Source organism: Pipra filicauda, unplaced genomic scaffold (assembly GCF_003945595.2).
Source record: "Pipra filicauda isolate LSUMZ 115617 unplaced genomic scaffold, ASM394559v2 scaffold52_size3558583_pilon, whole genome shotgun sequence".
NCBI classification, from domain to species: domain Eukaryota; kingdom Metazoa; phylum Chordata; class Aves; order Passeriformes; family Pipridae; genus Pipra; species Pipra filicauda.
In genome coordinates, this window is record NW_024104676.1 from 580,589 (window position 1) to 607,354 (window position 26,766).

The following is a 26,766-nucleotide window of genomic DNA, read 5'->3' on the forward strand; positions in this document are numbered from 1 at the left end:
CACCTTAGGCTCTTCATCTCTCTGCATCCCACAATTACTGCTCTCCATTCCTTCTCTTGCACATGTATTGCCTTAGGAAAAGGTTGTCACCTCTTGGGGACAGACTCAGGTTGGGAAAGAGGGTCTAGATCTGCTCCTTCTCCCAGCAGTGAGAGGAACAGAAAACTCAGCAGCTCCCTCTGCACCGCACAAGCCCCTGCTAATTAAGGCAACACTGCTCCGTGTATTTGTAAGAAAAGTTAATCCAGCATTATTGGCAGCCACAGCCCAGACTAAACTTGATTTTCTTGATTTACGTTCAGCCACTTGACAAATTTGTGAGGAGGAAGCAGCTAACTGTCCTCTTCAGAGAGGCTGGTTGGGTAGACTGCTTTTTTTTGTTGTTTTTTCCATATCTTTGTTTTGATTCTAAAATCCTAACACTGTCAGATTCTGCAATTTTTGGCACAAAATATTAGGACCTACTGAGGTAAGGCTAAAAAAGGAAATTAATGCTCTAAAATAAAGGAGAGGTAAGGCCACTATAATGCACTTATTAATTGCATGCTGCAACTAAACAAGAGTGGAATTTAAAAGTACACAGCACAAACAGGGAGTAAGAGAAAACATTTCCTGCAGAGGAGACAATTCTTTCACAGTCTGGTAGTGCCATTGTGAAGAGTCAAGTTAAGGGTTTTTGGGGTTTGGTTGGTTGGTTGTTGTGTTTACTGTTGGTTTTATTTAGCAAGGAATGAAGAAATGGAGAATTCTGGCCTTTACTGTATAAGGACAGCTAGTCCTCAGCACTGGGTATTAACTGCCTATACCAAACAAGAAGTGTTGAGCTAAATTGAGGGAGGGAGAATAGAACAAACAAGGCACTAATACAGAATACATGTAAGATACAACCTAGAGCACACACACAGAAATCAGTCACTGCTTTACCATGTTTGCAAGATTTAAGTTTTATAAAACAACTATTGCAATAAATCATTCTAAACTTTGACTCCAGAAATTAGGAAATTAAGAAATGAAGTTTAATTTTTTCAGACTGCTTTCCTGTTTCTCCTTCATTTTACAACAAACTCAATAGGGATAAACAGATGTGTTTAACAACTAAAAATGCCCAGTAAATATGCCCTAGATTGCTATATGTGCTGTTTCCCTTGCTCCTCTTCTCTGTAAAGCCAGGCAACATCAGAGATGGAAAAAGCTTCATCATGAAGGAAAAGAAAATCCATAAAAATCATTTCCATAAACAATTTACTTCAAATAACTTGAGCAAAGGCTCTGATCTTTCAGACATTTTCCTTTGTCCTCCTACTGCTTTCCATTATGTTGCAATATACAGATGGAATCAATCATTAGTTATCTCCTTAAGCTGCCCTCTGACTTCTAAGCCTTAAAGGAGTTCTAGTCCAGCAGAGAAGCTTGGTTCATTTTCCTTCCCCACTTAACCCCCAACCACACTTCCCATCTGCTGGGATGGGGACATGGGCCCTTAATTTTTGAAGACCTGAAATCTCCAACTAATGAATCCTTAGCAAGCAGCAGACAACCAGAAGCAGATTATTAAGACAACTGCATTCAACTAAGCAGAGGAAAAAGCCCCATAGCTTTAGTTTAAGCAAACCAATATGAAACTCTCACAACCTCTGGGTTTGGCTGCTGGTTTTGGCATTTGTGAGCACAACCTTGTTACCCTAATTTAAGAGAGAAAGTTTTGTACTGGTCTGAATTCTATACCAAGAAAATATAAAAAAAAAAAATAAGGCAAGCTTTGTTCAGAAAAGTACTGTTTTTATTGACTCAAACTGTATTTACACAACACATTCATATGTTCAATATTTTACAGAACTCTGTAAAAAACTGACTAGTAAAACTGCAGGAGCCAAACTGAGTTTAATTTAAGACACTGAACCATGAGTACATTTTAAGGTATTTAAGCAACTGTCCAGTTTTTCAGTGTCAACTTACATGGCAGTTGTCTGTAGACAAACTCTCTAAAATCAAAATGAGGTGAGGGGGAAAGAGTCAGATAGTTTTGCAAAGCTAGTACTTTGTAAGACCAGACTTTCACATTCAACAATGTATTTTGTATGATTCTGTTATATTTTTTTGAAACAGGCCACATACAGGTATAGTTTAGATAAATAATCAAAAAACCCTTTGATTTTTGTAAGCTTACAGACATTTTAAAGAAAAGAGAGACCAGTGCCACAAAGTTTGTGCATGAATCCAAACTGTTTCAAAGTTTGAGAGGCTCAGTTCTGGCATTCCATTGCAGCTCAAATCCAATGTATGCTTCTTCAGCTGGCAAATGAAGGATGATCACCTTTTACCAGTGAACTGATGATCTTGCATACATACATCGAAGCAGAACATCTTTATCACAAGAGATCACTCTTCCACTCATTCATAATACAGTTTGATTGAATAAATATTTCTTTGTTTTGAAGTACAAACTCGGTGAGTTTGCTTCTCTTCCAGAGTGCAAGTCAACTTCAGCACACAGTTAAAATGGCATCCCTCCTCTGATCTGCCTAGCAACCTGTTCATCTGTTGTCTCCTCTTTTTCTTTCTCACGCTCTTTATTCCAGTCTTTAAGGCCTTCTGGTAGTGAAGTATCCTCATCCAAACTTCCTGTACCTTCAACAAATTCTTCGTAAGTAGACTTTTCTGCAAATGGTCTTGGACCAAGCAAGTCTAGCATGTCGCTTTTATCAAGCACTTCCTTCTCCAGTAGTCGCAGGGCAACCTGGGATAACAACAACTTATGTCAGACATAGAATCACAGAATATGCTGAGTTGGAAGGGGCCCATAAGGATCATGCAGTCCAACCCTTAGCACTGCACAGGACCATCCCCAAGAGTCACACTGTGCCTGAGAGTACCATCCAAACACTTCTTGAACTCCGTCAGGCTTCGTGCTGTGACCACTTCCCTGGGGAGCCTGCTCCAGTGCCCAACCACCCTCTGGGTGAAGAACTGCTTTTGAATATCCAGCCTAAACCTCCCCTGACACAACTTCAGGCCATTCCCTCAGGTCCTGTCACTGGTCACCACAGAGAAGAGATCAGTGCCTGCCTCTCCTCTTCCCCTCAGAAAGGGGAGGTCTCTCCCCTGTCTCCTCTTCTCCAGGCTGAACAGAGCAAGTGACCTCAAATACCTAAGCTGACTGTCCTCTTTGGAAGAATTTAAGGCAGTCTGGGACCAAATTTGGCACTGATTAATTTTGATAGAAAAAACAGGTTGTTCAGAGTTCACCAAATACGAGACTTTTTTTTTTCCCCATGAGCATTTAGGTAGCAAAAATACAATTTTTTTAAAATCTTACTTTGACAAATATGAAAAGTGCCCTCCCTATGAGCCACAGTTGCTGCTATTGTTGCTTCAGAACAATTGTTGCTGCTGCCAAAAGGTTCTTGATGCAAGACATTAAGCTATAGATGAAAACAAGCCTTCCCTTCTGATCAACCACGACAGTTCAATCGGGCTGCTGTTATGTACAAACTAAACAGCACCATAAAATACCAATGTGCACAATACTCTACCAGGGGAGTTTGCAATCTTCTTGGATCAGCAAGCACATTGTTCAGCACAAACCATGTTCAGTGATATTTTTTGGGATGGTGACCTACTACAACACCATTTACAGAACCCATACAAACTTGCCTTGTCAATAACTCTACCAGATGCCTAGCCTGGAAAATTATCCTTTTGCTTTATCAGGCTTTCTGGCATGGAGGAAGAGAATACACACAAGAATAATCTCAGCTGCAGTGAGGGAGATAACAAGCAGCCAAAGGACAGGAAAGAAAAAAGACAGTAAGGTAGTTTTTATTAACGTTCAAAAGGAATTCAGAGAGAGGAAGTTATAAGAATTTCCCTTCTTACAGAGCTTCTTTTAGCCTAATGAATTGGAAGTCTGGTATTTTGTCTTTGGGTTTTTAAGTTTCATATTTGTCTAGCACATCTACTAAACCCTTCTTTAGCAGACAGACTCTTTCCTCCAACTTTCCAAATGAATATTGACCACATAAATCATGTTCATGAGAAGCTCAGACATGTTCCAACACAAAAGGAGGTTTCTATTTACCTGTGTCTTGTGACAAACTCTCACAATTACATCAGCTGGTTTTTGAGCAAATTTCCTCATGTACTTTCATAGTCACTATTTTAAATCTGATTCGGTTCAATTCAGGGTTTGGCTTACTAGCTGGAACCCAGTGGTTAAAAATACTGTAATGCTCACCTTCTCCACTTCTGCTTTCTTCTCAGTAAGAAGATTTAATGTTCTTTCATAAGCAATGTTAATTAGCGACCGCACCTCTTCATCTATCAATCTGGCAGTTGCCTCGCTGTAAGGTTTCTCTAATACCATGTCTCCTTGACGAGGGAGGTCAAAGGAAATCTGCCCTACTTTTTCATTCATTCCAAACTGAACAATCTGAAGAAAAAAGAAAAACAAACAAACAAACAAACAAACAAAGGCGAGACAGTAAGATTTTAGGGTATGTTGATGTAAAATATGGTGAATAAAACTGAAAGGATGAAGTCATTCTGCTATGACCCAATCTTTTCCTCTAAAACCAACCCTTCCCTGAAAACTCAAGTCCACCTAAGTTAATGTACCTTACTTGACTTTCACTTATTTCTTTTTATTGATTAAATTGAAAGAGACAAATATCACCATTTCAAGGTGGTTACTAGTGACATACGTAGTGCTTTGCTGTTTAAATAGTAAGATATTACACAAGAAACACTTCAGCCTTCATTAATCAGTAAAACTTTTTCTTTTACCAGAAATATAAGCGTTATTCCCATTGAAAATACTTCTGAAGTTTAGCATATTCCACTCACTCATAAAGATCAGTTGACTTAAGTACTAAAGTAGAGGGTCTTTAAGCTTTTGTCTTATCATGTACAAAACTCATATGCTATATTTCATCCCAAGACACTCCTCTACAAAGGGGAAAACGACTCTTATCTTGCTTGACTCATTACTGAATATTGACTTGTTCAGTTGCCAAATAGGGATGTTTTAAATTGCATTTTGCTCCAGCAAAGGCAGAAGCAAGTTCAAACTGCTATTTATTTATTCACTCCATGGCTACTATCAATTTGATGGTTACTAAAGCAGCACTTCTCAGTCTAGCAAGATTAATATAGGTACAACAAAGAACATTCAGAATTCAAAGAGATCTCAGCATTAAAACCAAGCATCTTAACCTGCTTCCTTAAGAGAAGTTTGATACGTTTTTTTTTTGTTAACATGAACAAAAGTCTACCCTTAAACTTTTTTTAATTTAAAACTGAACAAGACTCACTGAAGATCCCATAAAATTAACAGGACATCACTGCACATTTACTTCCAGAACTGGGGTAACAAGCAGCACACCAGAGACCAGGAAGAAGGTGGGATTTGGAGGTTGGGGATAAGTGTGCAGGGGAAGAGAAGCATACTCCAAAATGTCAATTGCTCACCTTGTGAGTGTCTTATAAGATAACATCTTTTGTGCTGATGCAGGAAATGTAATAATGCACCCGTGTGTAGCGCACAGCTACACTTAGGTGAGTCACTGCATTGATAAGATTTCAAATTACGCATCTCCATTAGTTAGTATGATACAAACACAAACTGATGTCTTAATTTCCACAGCCTTAACTGACAGCAAACAGTGGTTTAATACAAGGTTTTCTGGATTTTAAGTGTGAACCCAAATTGGGTCTTCAAACTGGGCAACTGTAAATGTAGGATGAGATGATAAAATCTGAGCACTAAATTCCATTTTGAAAGTATAAAATTTCCACCTGTATTTGAATCCAGTTGAATCCAACTGCAACCTATATGTACCTGTGGGCAGATGTAGGACAGTAATCAAAGCCTAATGCATGGACTGCTGTGGTAAGACAAATAAAATACTTGAGTCATCAGCATAATGTTTATTTATCTAATATTTTCTGAAACTACGCTTTTGAGGGACATACCTGATCAAATTACATCATATCAAATATTACTGGTAGGTAGTAGATAAAGAAAACAATACAGCAAAAAACCAGTCTCACTTAAGCCCCTACCTGAGCATATGCACTCTGGGTCACCTTCTTCAAGTCATCTTGGGCACCAGTTGTTATTCTTCCAAAGAAGATTTGCTCAGATACACGTCCTCCCAGAGTCATGCACATTCTGTCAAGTAGCTGCTCTTTGGTATAAAGATACTGTTCTTTGGGTAAATACTGAGCGTAACCCAGTCCTTTACCACGTGGGATAATAGATACCTACAATCAAAATTAACAGACTGCTAGAACTAAACAGTGTTAGAAAACATAAAGCATTCTTCAGTTTGGCTTAATTTTTTATACCACAGCCTACACCATACTCACCCTTGAGGTTTAATTCAGCTATTATTTCCATTTACAGTTTTGCCCCCATTGTGTTTTATCCTTAAAAGCCCTGGCTAGCTCTAAACTGGGATAACAACTACTAGAATATCTGGAAAAGAAAGGTAAAACCACTGTCATATCTTTTGTAAAAACTGTATGGGATTTTAAAAATACTCTAATTAAAATACACAATTCCTTGAGAGTTACATATTGGGCATTATATATTCTGTATCAGACAGAATACAACAGCATTTCTCCATCTCTAGCACTCTGAACAGTTGAAGGAGTTTCCACATTGAATAACGCTTTTCCTTCCAGCAGTAAATTGTACAAGATTAATTTTAAACTTGAGATGAAATTAAAAACCCAGCTACGCAAAACTATGAATGTTAAAGCAAGTTTGGGAGATTGAGGTGATTTTTCCTTTATATTCAATCTGTCAAGCTGTGCATTCAAAAAAAAGGCAAAATAAAACTAAAATTCAGCCTTCAAATGATAATTTTTATACTTATATTCCTGAAGATAATTTTTATAGTTATATTTCAGGTTATATATGTAACCTGGTAAGACTAACTTAAACTGCTGATATATAGTGAAAGCCTTAGAGAAAAAGCAGCTATAAGGCAGGCAGATCCTCCTCATGGGAGGATCAGGTCTCTCACTTTCCAAGGACATTTATACTACATATTGTGTAACTGCCAAGTCAGAAAACAGTGAAGAAAATTACGAGAAATGAACCAAAAAAAGTACCCTAAAACTGACACACAATAATTTTTGCGAGATTATATATTTTAATACCCTCTCAACATTAGGGGGAAAAAAAAACCTACAAAAGAAAAAGATGTTGTCCGTGCTACTGTTAAATTACTGGTTCAAATTACTTTCCTTACCTTTAAGAGTGGGTCAGCATGTTCCAAAAACCACCCTGCAACTGCATGCCCTGCCTCGTGATATGCTACTGTCTTTTTCTCCTCTGGTTGGAGTACTTGAGTTTTCTTTTCCAAACCTTTATAAAATAAATTCGATTAATAGTTTCAGACACACCTTTCTCCTCTGAAATCCTTTACCTCATTTAGAAAGATGGTGAGCAATGCTTAGAGGCCATGTATATGACCTACTGAAAAAAATTTAAAAAACCCACCCCAACCTTGCAAGGTTTAGAAATTTACATCTTCCAGGTTTCAGTGTAACCTTGTCCTTGATTAGACTTTCTAGTTTGAAAGTAAGTTCTTAAGAGTATTCAAACATCTAAATAAAACATTTGCACTTTAAAAATCAAGTCGTTTTCTAGACTATTTCAGACTAGCAGCAGTCAAAAGCATCCCTAAATTCAAACAGCTTTTCCTCTGGCCATTTTGAAGAAATTAGAAAAGTGTCCTGATGAAATTTCTCTTTGTACCCCTTCCTCTACTACAGAAGTCAACAATATAGACAGGATACTTCTTTTCTAAATCTCAGGTGTTTTTAGGAGAGGAAAAAAAACAACCTGGAAGACCAGCACAAAGACTCAAAGCATGGCTTTCTGTGTGTGTATATATACATGTATGTATATATATATAAAAAAAGGAAGTTTCTTGTCCTGTTATAATTTTTGAGAAACAATTGATGCGATTCACTTACCTCCAATAACTCTTTCAATTGCTTGCTCAAAATGCTTTTGGTTTATAGCATCTGAGAGATGCCTTGCAGCAATTAAAGCAGCTTCATTACAAACATTAGCAATATCAGCCCCTAAAAGCAGAGAAGGCATGAATTACTGATAATTTTCAACAATTTTCTCTGAGTTTAGCATAAAGATAACCTTACCTATAACTACTTTGCCATAAATTCTCACAGAGCTTGAAAAATAAACATAATGTGCTCTGAAACAGCTTAATTATTCAAGAGATATTTAAATACACATACTACGGTTGTACGGTTTAGGATTTTTCTCATAGGTAGACAGCCAGAAAATAGAGCTCATTACCAGTGGAGTACTTGTTTGATATATTCTACCTTCATTTTCTGTCTGCAAAAGACTATACTTAAACTAGCATATATTTATGTGCATAAATTTCCTACATGTGAATTCAGTATAGCTCAGCTATTGGCTTATCTCTAGAGGATATTCCTTCACATTACTGGTTTCAAGCCAACCACTTGTTAATACTATTTACAGTAACATTATTGAGATAACTTAGTTTCAACATTATCACTGCCAGAAACACTGACAATCAGATCTCAGAAAGCCAGTTTTATATAGACCAGGAAAACAGTGAAAAATTCAACTACTGGTCAACTCAAATTTTAAATTAACTACATTACAAGCCAGTAATAAGAGTTCTCACATCCATTCCTAATTCAAAGCAAGGTTACAGTATGTTTCCAGGGAGCAGTTTTTACATCCAGAAACAGAAATTCCCTTACAGAATATGCACACTAATTCCACAAAAACAAGTCTTCTCTACACTTTTCAAGAAGGCAACAAACAAATCAAAGGACAAATAAAGGAAGAACACACGAGTGACAGCAGAAACCTCTCGATTGCTTTTTCTGAGGACAGAAGAAATTGCCACTTGCTAAATTACCCTGATTGAAGCAGACAAAACTTAAGACCCTCAGAAATCTCTTACTTGTTCAAACAGGCAAAAAGAATTTCACACTGTACCAGTAAATACGATGAAACAGAATGCCATCCAGAAGATCAGGTGAAAGAAAACCAGAAGTAGTAGGGAAATAAAATATCTACAGACTAACTGGTAAATTGAGAATAACAGCAGCATTAGGAGTTACTTACCAGAAAATCCAGGTGTAAGTGATGCGAGCTTTCTTGCTAGGTTATCTTTATTTAAGATACTGTCTAACTTCAGAGGTCTAAGGTGAACTTTGAAAATGGATGCTCTTCCTTTTATATCTGGGGGTCCTTTAAGATAAAAGACATATGATTTTACTTTTCATGTATATATATATTCAAATTGAATGTGTGCAAGTTAGCTGGAGTGACTTCAATGGTATTCCACAAACACAGAAGGACACAGCCATGCAGTTAAAACTTACCAATGTAAATCTGCCTGTCAAAGCGTCCTGGTCTCATTAGAGCAGGGTCTAAAATATCTGGCCTGTTAGTGCCTGCCAAAATTACTACATTTGTGGTTGTATTAAATCCTGTTGAAGAAATGTAATAAAGAGAAAAATCTGTATAAATATAATTTCCATGAGTAAAAAAAATAAAACATTAATAAAAAGACTGCCCACTTTACAGGGTCATGTAAGAAGTTTGAACAAATGATCTTAGAGCTGAAAATATATCTATTTATTACAGCATTGTCCAGCTTTTCATAACAAGCAAGAAAATGGCCTTGGGCCCTGCTTTGTGAAGTACTATATCAAATCCTACTTTATCTTCAAAATACAATAATAGATTAACTGCTCAGGAAATTGCAGAACCAGCATGGCTAGCTGTATTTTTTTACAGACAGACTGATCTCATGAGAAGAATTTTTTGGTCTATTCAACTATGACAAAGAGTTAGGAGATGTACAATGAGAATTCTTTTTTTTTCTGAATGAATTTTAGTAAAACACCAGGCTGCAGCAAAATGAGTCACCGTTCTTCATTTTAGGAAGCAAGGAAACAGAAACAATTTGGATTTAGGCCAGAATCCAAATCTTTGTTAACAGGTCTGAACAAGCACATTAGTTCTTTCCCATTTACTTGTTATTATAATGTAATATTATACATTAAATACTTACCATCCATTTCTACTAAAAGCTGATTGAGTGTGTTCTCTTGTTCACTTTGTCCCCCAAAGTTGCCCCTTCCTCTCTTTCTTCCTACTGCATCTATTTCATCAATGAAGAGAATGCACGGGGCATTTTTACGAGCCAGAGCAAATAAGTCTCTAACCTTAACAGAAGAACAGAGCATGCATCAGATTGGTTTGTAACTGTTTAGAGCTGGGGGGTTGGTAGGAGGAGAAGAGGCACATCAGTAACAGGATCCTTACAATCCAGTACCATTCCCAAGACTCCAGCCAGCAACCAAGGCAATGATAAGTTACACTGTAGCTGCTGCTCAGCAAGAGTCACCAACATGAAGGCCCACTGGCTGCCAAATCCTTTCTCAATCCATAAACTGAGAACATCAAACAACTTCGAAGTCTTAAGAAATGACTTTTCCTGCATAACTGAAATACATCTTCAGTGATAAAAGCCTCCAGACTTCAGAGATTTAAAGCTCTTTAACACACAGTATTACAGACAGGACAGGAATGCTACCATGCAGTCATTGCTTATACCGAGGAAATAAAGTCTTTTTTTCTGTAGTTGGAACAGGGTGATGCAGCTCCTACATGTAGCTCTAACTGAAGGCTTACTTACAAGCCACTACCACTGTACTTTAACAACATGCTTTTACAAATACTGACTTTTAGCCCTCCTGCCTCACCCTTACATGGGCTAAAAAAAAAAAAAAAACACTTAATTAACCTCCAAATGTTTATTTGGAAGTTAAATTTATTTCTAGAAATCTGGAAAAAATGGGCGAGACGTGAATAAATAGCTGAATTTTTTTTTTAGACTTTTAGATTCTAAGTAAGATATTACCCATAAAATTCTACTGTGGTAATTTCAGCATAATGTGACTTTTAGATGCAACATGCAATGCTGCTCTGCTTGCAAATATATCAGAAGGACTTCATTAAAACCAGTTCAGTGAGTCAACAGGTCTACAACTAAGGAATCAAACTGGAGCAAACAGGAACTGAAAAATTATGGAAGTATTTGGAACTGATTAAGAATTATATGCACCTCAGAGCTTTATACATTAGTGAGGCAATTAGAGAAGGCTTCTCTGATGAGAAACAACGTACAGCATATTTAAAGAGATGCAAATTTTAGACAGTACACTCTACTACACCAAGTCAATCAGATATTTTGAAAAAAGTACAACGAAGGAACATGATAAACCAGGAAAAAGTGATAGATGCTCAAAGTGAGTTATCTTTTCATTGGAAAGAGATGGAAATCCAGAAACATACAACTGTTTTTCAAAAGGAAAAGAACTAGAAGTTTCCATAATGCATATACACTAAAAAAGCACCAAAGGAACCAGGGTTGTGTAAGCAGTTTTAACTCTAGCACATCCCAATTTAAAAATGATGAATTAATAGGAACTGAAACTAAAATACTCTCTCACGTTGTTTTCTACAGGTATCAGAAATCATCAACTGTGTTGAAACCTCAATTCACAGCCAAAGTCGTGCCAAATGATTTCACTGGGGAGTAAAGCTGATAATCATTTGCACAGACCAGTACAAAAGTTTAAGTCAGTTTGCTTTGGGACATGTCAGGTACGTATTGACAACTAATGTCAACGTGGTCTGAGTATCACTATTATTTTAGGATACCTAATACTTTCCCAAATTTTTATTACAGTAAAATATCATCAGTAACTTGTTTATACCACTTAACATGATTTTAATGAGCTATTTTAAGAGAGTTAAGGCAAAAGTGCACAAAAAGTATTAGACAGATATATTTTGTTATTTAAATCACCGGATCTCCAGAAATCCATCATTAATTCCATGACCCTCGGACTCCTGTTTCAACCAGAAGTTTATTTGTGTGTTCTAGACAACTCTTTATAGCTAAGAGTTTGAAACTACAAAGAGAATAAAGTCCTTCAAAGAAACAGGAATGATTTAGAGCAGGAGGAGGCATTCCCATAGCAGTAGTTAAATGAGCTACGTATTTCTGGCCCAGCTAGTAAATTTACTTCAGAGCAGAGCTTGCAGAGTTCTGTTCTGTGTTCTTAAGCTTCTGAGAAGCGGTAAATCCTTAATGGCCTGCAACCAGATACTGAACTGCATTAGTTTCTTTTATGAAAGGTATTTCTATGATTGTTGTGTTTAGACAAGAATCTGGCATCACTTGTAAGCAATCTGCATAGAAGAAAGAACTTCAGCTGTAATCGAATAGTTTGTCTCCCAAACTTGAAAACATCCTTTCAACAACCAATACCAAAAGAAAAGAGCAAGGCCAAAGACTTACTCGAGCTGGACCCACACCAACAAACATCTCCAAGAACTCTGAGCCATTGACTGTGATAAATGGTACATTAGCCTCTCCAGCTGTAGCTTTAGCTAGAAGTGTTTTCCCAGTACCTGGAGGACCTGTCAGAATTGCCCCCTGCAAGAGAAATAGGTATATTTTCCTCGCGAAGAAAACAATCTTAAGCCTATGAAATATCTTAAACTTTAAGATCTACGTATTACAATGTCGAGTCCAATGGTTTTTCTTCCACCACAGTCAAAATTATACAAGGAAACAAACTGAAGATTAATACCTCATTTAAACAGTAAAAGAAAAGAAGCAGATGCAATATTGCTAGCTTAGATTTACAGGAACAGTGTTTTCTTTGATTGACATACTAAACAAGAAAAAAAAAGGTATGTCATCAGGTGGACTACCATGTCAAAAGGCAATTCTATAACAATATATGCAAGAATGATGCTACACATGTATGTGACGTATCATTTCTGACTCACGTGAACAGATAAAGTATTCCACAAGACAAGTCTTCTAGCAGCACAGTGACACTGCTGGCACTTAATGCCTATTTATTTTTTTTCCAATTGCGACAAGAAAGAAGCTGGAAAGCATTGCATCCTAGTGCAATTTAGAATACCAAGGACTACCAAAAGAATAAAGTCTTTATCTGCTAAGTCAATAATCCCTTACCTTTGGAATTTTTGCTCCCAGATCCTCATATTGTTTAGGATTTTTCAGAAAGTTAACAAACTCCATTATCTCTAATTTGGCCTCCTCACAGCCAGCTACATCTTTGAATTTAACGTCTATTTCATCCTTAAGAACTTTGGCTGTGGTTTCACCAACACTGAAAAGTCCACCCATTCCACGTCCTCCCCGACCTAAGCCTGCAGGACCTCTTCTTAATGTGTACAGCAAAGAACCAATAATCAGGATTGTAGGCAGCAAACTCAGGAGAAATGACCTGTGAAGGAAAAAAAACCAAAGAAAACCACATATATCACAAAAATCCATTACTGCATATAACACATAAAAGATGTTAGTTCCACCGTAAACAAACACATTCAGGACTAATACGCGATTAACTCCTAATACTTTTATTTCTGCAGGGTTGTTCACACTGGGAAATAACCAAAATAAAATTGAGAACAAACTGTTATAGTGACTGTTGCTTGTTTTTAAACCGAGCACATCACGTGACATTGATGAGTTTTACAGAGAAAAATTGCATTACCTAATAAACAGAAGTATCTCATTTTTGCAAAGGTAAATTCACAGGACTAGTTAAGCAATTGGTTATATTCTCAAAATAAGTTGTATTAGGTTGCATATAATCAGCGTATGCTACAACTTGAAGCAGAAATTTCTCTCTAAAATACATACGTGCTCTTCTTCCTTTAGGTCTTTCTCAATTTTTTTTACATTTTCTTCTTTCTATGTCTCCATTTTCCTTTTCAAGGCTACAGAGTTTTTTGGGGCTTCTGGTTTGTTGGGTTTTTTTTGTTCTGTTTTTTATTATTCACTGCCCATTATCTTTCACAGTCTGTCCTCCAGCTTTCTAGCACAGCTCTGTACAAGCCAAAAATCCTAACACAGTCCTCATTATCATAGTATCTGAGCACTGTACAGATTTTGTCTGTGGAAAGGAACAGCTTCAACAAACAGCTCACAAGAGGTTCTATCAACACTCAGCAAAAACAAAAATGGGGAAAAGAAGCACAATCATAAGTGAGCATACAATTTCTAAGCTTTACTGATAACCCACATTTCTGAGATAAAGAGGAAAAAAAAATCTACATGAGTGCGATCTCTGGAGCTCTACTGCTGTGCTTGGCTGACTCGCTCTGGTATATGTCACCGGGAGGAAGGGCTTAAGTGAAGAAAGGAGTAACAGTAAACAAACATTTATGTAATAAGAAGCTATATTTAGAGTAAGAGGATATGGATTTCTTCATAGACAAAGTACTGAACAGCTTCTCTTACAATTAACACTCGAAAATAAACCCAAGCTGATTGTTACTCTGATAATACCACCACCTAAAGAAGTCTAGGGCACGTGTATTACAAACCTACTCTACTGTAAACACAACCACCTTTTTCTCAGAGACTCTTTTAAAGCAACTTCTTACCCATCGCTTTCTGTGGAGTAGACTACAGGCAATCTGTTCTCCACTTCTATTCCGAGATCTTGCTGCACAGTTTCAAGATTCCGTTCAAAAGTGTCCACACTACCGATATTAAACCAGACGTACTGTGAGAAAAAAAGCAGAGATCACCACAAAGTGCCCTACCTTATTCCAGCTTCATTACAAGCCAACTTCTAATATGTATGCAAGAAATTATCAGACCAGATTCAGACCAAGTTTAAGCTGCCTGGTCAAATGTGTAATTGATGTAAGAGGCCCATAATAAATCTAAAGCCTACCACCCTGAATACACTGTGTATCATTACTTCTACAGAAATCACACCACCTGATAGTTTTGGGGCACTTCAAACAAACAGAAATCCAGGCATTTTCTCCAGAACAAACAGAAGGGAGCTATACAGTCAGAATAATACAGAGCACTGAACCTGGAAACACAGCAGTTATACAACTTATTGTTTCACCTGAAGGTCTCAGCCCTTCTGATTAAGAAAAGCAATTCTCTACTTTCAGAGTCTATACTAGCTTTAAAGTAAGCTGTCTTCACAAAAAAAATCATGAAATTTATCATCCACCAGAAAAAAAAAAAAAATCCAGACGTTACTTTCAAAGTGTTGTTCGGTTTTTCAAGAAATCTCCCCTTCTGCCCTATGACCTGCCTGATTTGCCCCTACTTACATTAATATTGAAAAATTAAAAACAGATTAGTTCCGAGTATTAAGTGATTGAGAAACTAAGGCAACTGGTGGTATGTGGGCTAAAGAGTAGGCATACTAATAAGCCACACTTAAACCCACTGATTAAGTAACTACTGCAGATTTCACTTTATCCTGGAGGGACTTGCAGACCTTATTTCAGGAAGTCAGCTAAGAAACCTCCATCACCTAGACAACCTGATAAACTTCTCTGATGATTCTTCTAAATTTTCCACATTGTCTATCAGATATTTATTTATCTACTTTTAATAGGTCCCTGCCACTAGGTATTATTCTTTGGAGAATTTTTGCCTGCATTACTTTAACCCTCCCTAGGAAAAGTGATACTAGAAAAGCAACTCCCTGAAATAAGTACTTTGGAGACAAAAATTAAACATTTCTCTTTGTGTTCTCAAATAACTGGCTAAAAACAGTCTGGAGTAGAAAAGATCCAAAAGTATGTACAGTTAAGTCTGGGATTTTCTTGAGCAGATGGAAAACAGCAGCTAAAACTACAGAACCTTCAGCAGAGTTTCTCACTCTTCCTGTTTACATGTCTGTATTTAGAGCATGGTGCTGGAAAGGAACCAGTTGCCATAGTTTTAAGGTATCTATGGCAAAACAACTGGTAAAGTGAAAAACATACAATGTAGGATAATGTAACAATAAGGCAGAAAACATATTTTGGATTGAGATACTATTAATGCTCCAGACCAAGCTTTTCATATCAAACTTTACCTAAAAAGACTGCTTTGCTGTTTCTAGCGTCTCATGTATATGTACTAAAAGCATTTACCCATTCGTGAGGAGACTTTCCAGGAACAAAGATAACTCTCACAAAGCGCTTGTTCACCACTTCAAGTCTGTCCACCTGTAGGAGGAAAGAACAAAACTTGTGTGAAGAGCTCACAGTCACTGCACTTCCATCACAGCTAAGAGCTACAGATACCACAAGCGAATCTTTCTGTTTTCCAGTAAGGAGAATAAAATTAATCTTGTACATCAGGATGGTTCCACAATCTACTGTTTGCCATTAGGAATCACGTATGTAATCAGGAAGAAAGGAATACGGGCATATTAGAATTTAGATTGAAAGACTGACCTCACAGCCTTTTTTCAAGAAAAAACACAGTGCACGCCTCAGAAAAAAATCACAGTTACAGTGAAATAGTTAAACAATACTTAACTATTTCAGTAGTCATACACTAAAAGCAATAAACTATATGACTCCAAACTCTTACAGCAGCTTCCAAAACAGACCAAACTGAACAGAGTGAAGGAAAGCTTAACTTTGCTCTTACAGTTGTTTACCCCAATATAAAAAAAGACTTCCTGTGCTACCATACTAAACACAATTAGCATCAGTTAGATAAAGAAGTATTGAGCTGAGGTAACACCATATAAACTAAACCCAAAAACTAAACTGTGGCTTTGCAGGTATATACTATAAAGTTCTTTTTCAGAAGTCTCCTCAAATGGTTAGTTTCTTGAATTTGACAGAAGACAACTGAAGACTTTTCCACTTTTTCTTTCCATAAAATAACTGGCTTCAGCATCTTTAAAGCATTTATAATTAGCAATGGTTCTAGAATTTGGGCCTGAATTGCACGCAGATTAGTAAGGTTATTCCCTGAACTTGCAACGTGTGGCCGTTTCTGGTAGAACTAAAGCACAACATGAGCTAGGAAGTCACTGTATATAGAACTAAACTGACTTCATGCAACACTACCTGAACATCTTTGTTTTGAAAAGCTTGTAACCCCAGTAGTGTGGGCTTCTCCCCATCACTATGACAACCAAGAGCATTTGATAGCTACACATTTAGTTTATCTGAACATCCAGACTACATCTTACAAAGACACGAGAAACTTGGTTTTGTGCAACAGCCTACTTTTACAATGCTTTTCTGCAACAGGGCTTCAGGCTTTGTTCACTCTAACAGCTGAACTAATCTTTTTACCAAGCTAAGTGTCCTACTGCTTCATAACAAATACAATCAGTAAGGTTTTTCTCACAAGACGTACACATAATCATCAATTAAAAACAGGACTGACTGTAAGACACAGTCTAGGCAGAAGGGGAGAAGCACACAGAGCAGTTCTGCACAGATCAGTAAGATCAAGAAAGGTAAGAAACACCCTGTTTAGCAGTTTACCAAAGTAATGGAGGAGTAGGAAGCATGCTGTTAACAGAAAATCCCAGCTCTGAAACCTAGAGGAAGGAGGAAGCAAGCCAATGCTTTCCTAACCTGTAGGGGAAGCTACAAGTTGGGAGGGAACAAAGCAAAGGACTAGTGGCTCCTGAAGTGGAAAAAGCCTGTGTAAGACGCGATCTCCTGAGCTTCAAGGCATCACCAACCTATTACTCCAAGTGTGGAAAGCTGCCAAGTTCTACAGAGAGATAGGACACCGATGATAAAATTGATTGCTCCAGTAGTGGCTCCAGGTAAGAAGAAATAGGAGAGGTGAAAACAAAGAGAGGAGGCTATTTTACAACATAGTTAGACTAATTTACTGTCCTTGAAGGGATGCCGATTTATTGTCCTTGAAGGGATTCTTCCATTCCCCACCCTCGCCTTTCTGTTCACAATGCTGCTTCTCAGATTCCCTGAGGAACTGATTTCAGGCACGAAACAAGCAGAAAACCTTTTCATTCAGAGGGACAGGCTCATGGAAGTGCTTAAGGTTAGCAGTAAGCTTCTTCTAAAGGCAGCTGCCATGTCTGTTTAAGCCATTAGGTCAGCTTACCTGTACTACAAGACCATACCCTGAGAGAGTGCAGCTACACTGCACCTTCAAACCAGCATCCACATGAGCTACCCAACAAAGAAATTTTGTCCTGAGCTGCTCCCTCTCCTCCCTTGAAATTACATCAACCTTCACACATCCATCCAGAACATCTGATCAGGGAACTGATTAAAATAAAAGCTTATCCCTTTCTCCCTCAAAAGTTACTCTTGAGCCACTTCTCACTCCACAGACACATGAACACGAGCGTAAGTGGGGAGGCAGAAATGAGCATTTTCAGCACACTGATTTTTTGTATTGATTTCCCTCACTACTCACCACTCCTTTCGAAAGGTAGTTGTTGACAAAGTCTTTCCATGTGATTTCTCTCCCAGGGACCCTGAAGAAGAAGTAGTATACAACCATTGTCCAAAAAAATGAACTTCCCACTACATACATCCGAAACTCCCTGACATCCCATGGAATGTCACCCTAGGAAATGGAGAGGGGAAAAAAGAGTTTTAGAGTCTGTAATACAGTAAGTAGGTAACAAACAGGTTCTAGTATCTCCTTCTGGCTTCTATTCCCTGCCCTCCAGGTTGCCACAGAGAATGTCAAACAAAGGTTTACTTTGTTGTGTGAACACACTTCAGTAACTTCAGATACAACTGAGGAATTACACTAGTAGAAAATCTTTAAGTGTTTTACAAACAGTAATTGAACAGTTTTGATCTGTGAAGTACTGGTTTTAGAAAAAAATTTGCCATCCATGACATGACCTTTAAGCCTCCATTCTAAAACAATTATTCTTGCTCTCCGGGACTACATGCAATACTGAAAAAAAAAAAAAAAAGGAAAAAAACTTACAGGAAAAATCCAAGAAGGAGGAAAAATATTATGTGCCCCAAGTAAAATCAGAAAAATATTTTTATATCCCTGTAGTGTCAGATTCTATCATCTTTGTGCTACAGCTAATGGCAATAAATTTCAAAAAGAAACTCATAAGTACTCCATTAAGGTCTGAACAAGTAAGAGTAAACTACATTTAAATAGCATTGTGTGGTCAGACAGTTTTACACATTGACACCGTAAAACAAAACACAAAGCCTTTTAAGGCCTGGGGCTCCTCTGTAAGAATACTGACTACAAGCAACGACACTCACATAGCTTAAAATTCCATTAACGTTTCTGAACCAGAGGCAGATTCCTCTGGAATCATACAGAAAACAGTTATTTATCAAAGGCAATGAGTAGGGAGCCACCTAGAGCCAGGTACCATGAAATGCCAGGCACAGGAGGCTTAAGGAAGATTTAGGCAATCAAAATATGGCCTTAAAAAGCAGAAAACATGCAAGGTTATTTCATGGAGATAAGACAGTAACATAAAGATATTTTAAAGTCAAAACCTTCTGTAATCTGGTCCACCAGTTAGTGTCTTCTTTCTTGCCACCTTTTTTTCCACCACTGCCACCTCCTCCACTACTACTCCCACTAGGCTGTCGGGCACTAGCCTGCTTTGCTTCTAACAAAAAAATAAAGAAACATTAAAAAATTACCTTTTCATCTTATATCAATCTCACACTATTTTTTGTTAGTTTTAATATTAAGGAGTTGTTCTGAAAAATGTCTGCAATGCTACAATAATTAGGTGATGTGAGAAACAGCATTTTCCATAGAAAAGCAAATAGATAGATGTCTGTCTGCCACTTTATGGACTATCTCACACAGTTATAACCAGAAGAGAGGTCTATTAACTGATGGCACTTGGACATCCAGAACTGAAGAGCTGTTCTGGATCCTCACCCAGTGTGACAATTCTGGCTATTCCATACAACAAAATGGGTATTTTAGCTGGCTCAGGAAAAGCTGAGAGCTACACACAGAGAGAATTTCTGAATGCATGGCTAATGTCAACTAATAGGAAACAGTAAAACAAGAATTTAAGGGCATCATTCCAACTGAAGCATGAGAGAAAATAAATACTATTCCAGAAGATATTTATTTTGCTTTCGTATCATGTATAATAAAAACACATCAATTTGCACTTTTAAACTAATCTGGTACAGAAACATCTTCCCTGAAAAATAAAGAAAAAACTCAAAACCCAAACCCACAGTTGTTACTCCAAAATCTAATTTAATGAATACATGCTCCACAAAGAACTGAAGTCAAGCAGCTTTTTGTACCTTTTGTTTCTGCAGGTGCACCTTTAGTTCCATTAGCTTTCTTCCCATCAGGAAAATATTTTTCAAATCCTATTAAGAAAGAGTTAAGGAGCTCATAAGTGTTTTTTATTTCACAAGTCTGTCATCGTACTTCAGTAGTCACAACCTGAATGTATACAATGGCAAAGAAGCTAGCAACATACAGACTGCAAAAATAGCTTTGTTCCTGTCTTTTTGTTGAAAAGTTCTACCAGGTGCCCAGAAATAAATTTACTACTGTTGACAAGAAAATATCACATGTATTTAATAACCTAAAGTAAAGCTACCTTTTTAACCAGAGACAGACAAGCTTAGTTCAACAGAAAATTGCATTGCATAGCATGAAGTTAAGCAAACCCCTTACTCTTTAATAGCTCCTAAAAATCCCATAAATCAATGTTCTATCTTAAGATTAATGGCTGGTTAGTAGAACTTACTTCCCCACAGACAATAAACCTGAATAGCACACAAGTGCAGTTCTCAGCAAGGAATGCAGTCTGCTTCATTTCACTTATCAAAGCTATAATCACCTTTGGGAGGTTGAGAGAAAAGCCTTCTGCAAGCAGCGATTACACTTGCCAAGATAGTACTTCTGTCAGCAGTAACTCCAGGGGTAACTTTTTCACAGAGCTGAAAGATGAAAAGAAACATAAAGCAACAAAGAAGGTGCCACAAAAACCTTCAAGTTTTCTAGTAGTCCTTAAATGCAGCTAGTCAGAGAGTACTTTACAACTGGAACTTTACAAGAGCCTTCACCATAACTGCTGTGGGCCAGAGTGTAAGACAATGGGAAAAGAAGTTAATTGAGTAATTTCTACACCAAATAAATTTTTCTAAGGCTAATTGTTTACTGTTATTCATCATTTAAGTATGACGAGGGAAATTTAAAGAAACTTACTAGTTCTTAAGAAACTTTTGGTATCGTAACTGAATACTTAAAAACAGAGTAAACTGCAATTTTATTAAAGAGAAATCATACTTGATTTCTTCAAGAAGGACATATTTTAAATAAAATACCAACTTGTCCCCTTCATAAGGCTTTCCCAACACTTCTAAGAAACAAAATATTATGCGTGCCAAGATTTCCCCACAGACTTTCTTTCTGCCTCCATTCCCTTCCACACCATAAAGGCACTCAGTCTCCTGTTCTTTTTGACCAGAGGCTATTTACCTTAAGAGCCAGAGAAATACTAAATGCAAGAAACAAACGCCACCAACTGAAAAACAGGTCCTGAAAACGTGACTCAAAGTATCCTTGCAAGATAGCAAATGTCCATCTAGGACTAGCACCTCTGGGACTACATCTGTGAAGGAAAGCTCCATGTTACAGTCAAGGTACAATGGTTGTAAACAAAATCTATTTTTGCATATTAAAGAAACTTGCAGAATGCTAGATTGCATGCTAAAAGTACCCCAGGAATACAGATGTACCATTAACTGAATGCTAACTCTCCTCAAGTCTTCTGTATGGGAGCTTCCCCTCCACTCCTGATTAAATGATGAAATACGAGACTTATTTCGAGCAGCCATGTAGTTCCACCTGCTGGAACCAAGAGGAATACCAAAACGTTCTTATTGCTTGCTTTTGCTGTAGACTGAGCTAAGAATTCTTGGGCTGCTTGATCAAGCCATTAATTTTGTGCCACTGCATGTCTCTGAATAAAATCTGATAATGAAAACCCAAGAGGAAATTTTACTGATCATGAAAAGCAGGTGCAGTGTAGATAGTCTGGAGAGCAGCTCACGTAAAGAACAGCTACTAGGCTCAATACATTATGACCTCCAGCACAGGCAATTGCATCTGTGCTTCCTAGAAGAGGCTTTAGGACAATGGTATGCATCCATGTCTGCAATAAAATAAAAACAGCTTGCCACAGACCATCTGTAGTTCAAATACAGACAGGCAGTGAATGTTGCAGCAACCGATGAAACTCCAAGAAACATCCTAGTTATACTGGCTTTTCTTCTATGTCAGTCTCCTACAACACCCAAAAATTAGGGAGTTAATTCTTCTGCAAACTCAGAGTACTTTTTATTTGTAAAGAGAAACCTTTACTCCAACTAAAATAAAGAAGCTGCTCATGTTTAGAAGAAAAGTTTAAGTAAGCCAAACCAAACCCAACTGCCTGGCTTGGTTAAACCAGCATGGGTTTACTACAGCATTAAGTTATAGTTTCACTGAAGGAGAGAAAAGGGTAAGCAAATGGAGCTTTGAGGAAGACCTGAATTACAGGACTGGCTTGTTGCTAGATTGTCTCTATAGATCCTAAATTCCATGAATAAACGTGCAGTCACCTGTCAAGTTAATATGCAGAGAGCTGAGTGCTTTAAAGTTGTTTTGTGAGAAAAGGGAACACCTGATTTCATGGCATATTCAGTAAGTCACCTGACTGCCTCCAGAAGAGATGTCTAAGAAGGGATCTCATTAATGTCTGTTATAAGTATCTGAGGGGAGGGTGCCAAGAGGATGCAGCCAGGCTCTTCTTGATGGTGCCCAGCAATAGGACGAGAGGCAACGGGCAGGAACTGATGCACAGGAAGTTCCACTTGAACATGAGTAAGAACTTCTTTACTGTGCGAGTGACTGAACACTGGAACAGAGCCCAGAGAGGTTCCGGAGTCTCCCTCACTGGAGATACTCGAGAACTCTGTAAAACATCAGCACAAAAACTGATCATATTGATCCTGACACAGTGCCCGTCCCTGGGTTGTCTGGCAGTGGGAATGCCACAGCAGGCTTAGCTGATATAAGAACACCCACCGCCTAAACATCAAAGGGAAAGCAAACACAGCACATTTGGAGTGGATGCTGTTTCAGACTGTCTACTGGGAAACTCTGCTCAGCTTCTCTCAGTCAGAGATAAAAACTGTCAGAGCATATAAAGCAAAAAAAAACTACCTATTTTTTTTCTTTAAGGCAAACCTTGTGATACCTTGCTAAAAATCAAGACCTTTTTTTTAATATAAATTCTAAATAAGCAAAGTACACAAAAGTCAGTTTTACAGTTAAAATAACCCATAAAACGTTACTACACCAGAGTGTAACATAAACCCAAGATCATAAGCAGAACTACAAGTCTACAAACCTTTGTAAGCATATTACATTTTTTAAAAACTGAGGCTACCAAGGCAAGATCAGAAAATCTACTTGCTTAGCTATGCAAGCAAAAGACAAAGAATCCATTAATTTTAGAAAGTTACAACCTTACAGTTTTATCCATAAACAAATTCCAAATCAAAGTAAAATTAAGCTAAAAGTCTTAATTATCTAACACCTACCAAAATATTACATAAAAGCATATTGGGGGGGGGAAGGGGGACAGACACAACAAAAAGCTGGTAAAGAAATTCAGCTTAATGCAAGTTACTTTTTACAAGGGCAGACACTGATAGGAAAAGGGGGAATGTTTTTTAACTAGAAGAGCAGAGATTTAGATTAGATGCTAGGAAGAAATTCTTTACTCAGAGGGTGGTGAAGCACCGGAACAGGCTGCCCAGAGAAGTTGTGGATGCCCCATCCCTGTAACTGTTCAAGGCCATGTTGGACGGGGCTCCTAGCAATCTAGTCTAGTAAGTGGCATCCCTGCCCAGGGCAGGGGGGTTGGGACTAGATGATCTTTAAGGTCCTCTCCAGCCTTTCTTATGATTCCAAGCTGCTAACTTTTTTTAAAAGAAAGATCAATTAAAAAAAGTAACAGCTTCTATGAAAATAAAGTTCCTCGTTTTGCTGCCTACACACACAGCCAGATGCTAAAATTAATACAAAGTCCCCTTCCTAAATTCAATTCCAAATAAAAACTCATTAAATTTTATTGAAAGAAATAAGAATTAGCTTCCTGAGAGATTAGCAGCACTGCTGACAGTGTTTTATTTATTGCTGTAATGATGTTCAGCTCTGACCAAAAAAACCCCACAAATTCAACATTAAAACTGAACCACATATTCTTACTGGGGACTACGTTATTAACATCCTTCTGTGTAGTCATCTCACAATTACCACTATCCTGGTGATAACCTCCACACCTACAAATGCCTGATTGTTTGCCACTCTATGGGAAAACAAAGCAACCCTCCCAAGATGCCATTGGAAGATGCTGGAATTAAGCATCTCCTTTTTCCCAAGCAGCAGCACAGGCCTGTCATTCCTCCAATATGTTAGGGCTGTCAACAAGGGTAATGCACATCTTGTACTAGCAAACCTAAAGGCCATTTTAGTAAGAATGAACACCGAGCCATCACGATTTACCAGTTAATCCCAGAACAGTAGGTTGAGATCCACAGCCTCTTTTTTTCCAACAGTGCCAACCCAAACAAACCGCTCAGAGTCATTAACCTTCAACATTTCAGTCTCTCACACAGCCACCAACCCACCTCACACGAATCATCACCCTGAGAAAGCAACGGAGCAACTTTTGAGTTAGGTGGTACACAGCACTTGGGAAGTGAGAACCATCCTCTGAGAAGACAGGCTGAGAAAACTGGGGCTGTTCAGCCTGGAGAAGGTTGCATGGAGATCTCACAGCAACCTTCCAGTATCTGAAGGGGGCCTACAGGGAGGCTGGAGAGGGACTCTTCATCAGGAACTGCAGTGACAGGACAAGGAGTAATGGGTACAAATTGAAAAAGGGGACATTTAGGTTAGATATTAGGAACAAATTCTATACTGTGACGGTGGTGAGATACTGGAACAGGTTGCCCAGAGAAGGGTTGTGGATGCCCCAACCCTGGCAATGTTCAAGACCATGCTGGATGGGGCTCTGAGCAACCTGGTCTAGTGGGAGGTGTCCCTGCCCTCTGCAGCGGGAAGTTGGAATGAGATGATCTTTAAGGTCCCTTCCAACTCCTAACATTTTATGATCCTATGAATACCGGAGGGATGCAGCAGCAGCAGCTCTGGGGTGCCGCTGCATATTCCTTCAGCAAGAGGACCCAAGAGCCCGCGGTGCCCGCAGGTTGTCCCGCACGGACCCGGTGCCGCTACCGGCTCGGGGTGCACCACGCCTACCCGCCCACCCACCTCCCGGCCCTGGCTCCCCGCCGCCCGAAGGGTCAGTAGCGAGCAGGCCGGGGGCCGCCTCCGCCGAACAGGATGAGGACAAGCTAGGGACGGCCGCGGGGCGCAGTGAGGAGCCCCCAGTCCCGGGCAGCGGGGCGCCCCTCCCCGCGCCGGGGCCGCCCGCTGCCGCCGCCACGGCAACCACGGCCCTCCCCCGCCCCCCGCGCTCGCTGCTCACCTGCGCCAGGCAGGGCCGCGCCCTGCCCAGCAGGCCCCTCCCGCAGAGCAGCTGGTGCAGCGGGCCCGTGGGCAACCCCCGGCGGCGGCCGCCCCCCGCCAGCAGCAGGTACCGGTGCGCCATGGCCGCCCCTTGTCACCGCCGGGCCGCGGGCCCTGACGTCATCGCACCGCCCGGGTACTTCCGCCGCGTCCGAAGGGCGACCCCGAGCCCCGCCCCCCGGGGAGTCCACGCCCTTCGGGGCGGAGCGAACGGTACGTCATTGTCGCCACGCCCACCTCCGTCACCAGCCTGAACCCCGCCCCCCCCGCGGCTGGGCCGGCGCTTGTCACAGAGTCACGGAATTAATTGGGGTGGAAAAGAGCTCCGAGACATCGAGTCCGATCTGTGACTGGAACACCACCATGTCAACTAGACTATGGCACTAAGTCCCACGTCCTGTCTCTCCTTAAACACCTCCGGGGACAATGACTCCACCACCTCCCTGGGCAGCCCATTCCAATGCCCAAGCACTCTTTCTGTAAATAAATTCTCCCTAATGTCCAGCTCTTCCCTGGTGCAGCTTAAGGCTATGTCCTCTCGTTCTGTGGCTGGTTGCCTGGGAGAAGAGACCGATCCCCACCTGGCTACAACCTCCTTCCAAGTCGTTGTAGAGTGATACGGCCACCTGAGCCTTCTCTCCAGCCTAAACAACCCAGCTCCTCAGCCACTCCTCATAGGACTTGTGCTCCAGAATCTTCACCAGCTTCGTTGCCCTTCTCTAGGCCTGATTCACCACCTCAATGTCCTTCCTGAACTGAGGGGCCCAGAACTGAACACAGTATTTGAGGTGTAGCCTCACCAATGACAAGCACAGGGGGGCAATCACTTACCTTGTTCTGCTGGTCACACTATTTCTGTTACAAACCAAGATGCCATTGGCCTCCTTGGCCGCCTGGGCACACTGCTGGCTCATGTTCAGCTGCTCTCGACCAGCACTCCCAGGTCCTTTTCCACTGGCCCACTTCCCAACCACTCTGCCCCTAGCCTGCAGTGCTGCCTGGGGTTATTGTGGCCAAAGGGTAGGACCCGACACTTGGCATTGTTGAACCTCATGCCATTGGCCTCGGTCCATCTATCCAGCTTGTCCAGATCCCTTTGCTGAGTCAAGGGCAGGGGTGACGTGGCAGGGCACAGCCCAGCCCAGCCTAGCCTGGCTGGCGCCGCTCAGCAGGGCGGGTTCCCCCACTGCTGGGGCCAGTTTACCCTGTGACAGTGTCCTGGTGATGGGAAGTAGAAAAACTCGTGTCCTGTTTTTCCCCCACTATGTAGGGCATTTCATATTGACGTGTTCGCTGTAGAATTACTCTGTGCAAAGTCCTCCAGGTG

General features: G+C 39.6%; 1 protein-coding gene across 1 annotated transcript; it reads right to left on the bottom strand.

Moving 5' to 3' along the window:
* Positions 1–1,758: 1,758 nt before the first annotated feature.
* AFG3L2 (AFG3 like matrix AAA peptidase subunit 2) lies at positions 1,759–25,616 on the bottom strand. Its single transcript, XM_027742954.1, has 17 exons — positions 25,399–25,616; positions 20,695–20,794; positions 20,147–20,215; positions 19,367–19,482; positions 18,300–18,452; positions 16,031–16,105; positions 14,525–14,646; positions 13,086–13,359; positions 12,396–12,533; positions 10,098–10,251; positions 9,403–9,510; positions 9,143–9,268; positions 7,987–8,097; positions 7,257–7,372; positions 6,061–6,261; positions 4,235–4,429; positions 1,759–2,737 (listed from the first exon to the last, which is right to left on the bottom strand). Exons 1-17 carry the CDS (start codon positions 25,519–25,521, stop codon positions 2,495–2,497), a joined length of 2,424 nt encoding a protein of 807 aa, XP_027598755.1. The 5' UTR covers positions 25,522–25,616; the 3' UTR covers positions 1,759–2,494.
* Positions 25,617–26,766: the final 1,150 nt, after the last annotated feature.

Coding starts and splice junctions, on each gene's coding strand:
- AFG3L2 (XM_027742954.1), bottom strand. CDS start 25,521: ATGGCGCACCGGTACCTGCTGCTGGCGGGGGGCGGCCGCCGCCGGGGG. Junction 20,216..20,694: donor TTTCTCTCAACCTCCCAAAG/GTGATTATAGCT, acceptor CTTTCTTAATAG/GATTTGAAAAATATTTTCCT. Junction 18,453..19,366: donor GGTGGACCAGATTACAGAAG/GTTTTGACTTTA, acceptor TCCATTTCCTAG/GGTGACATTCCATGGGATGT.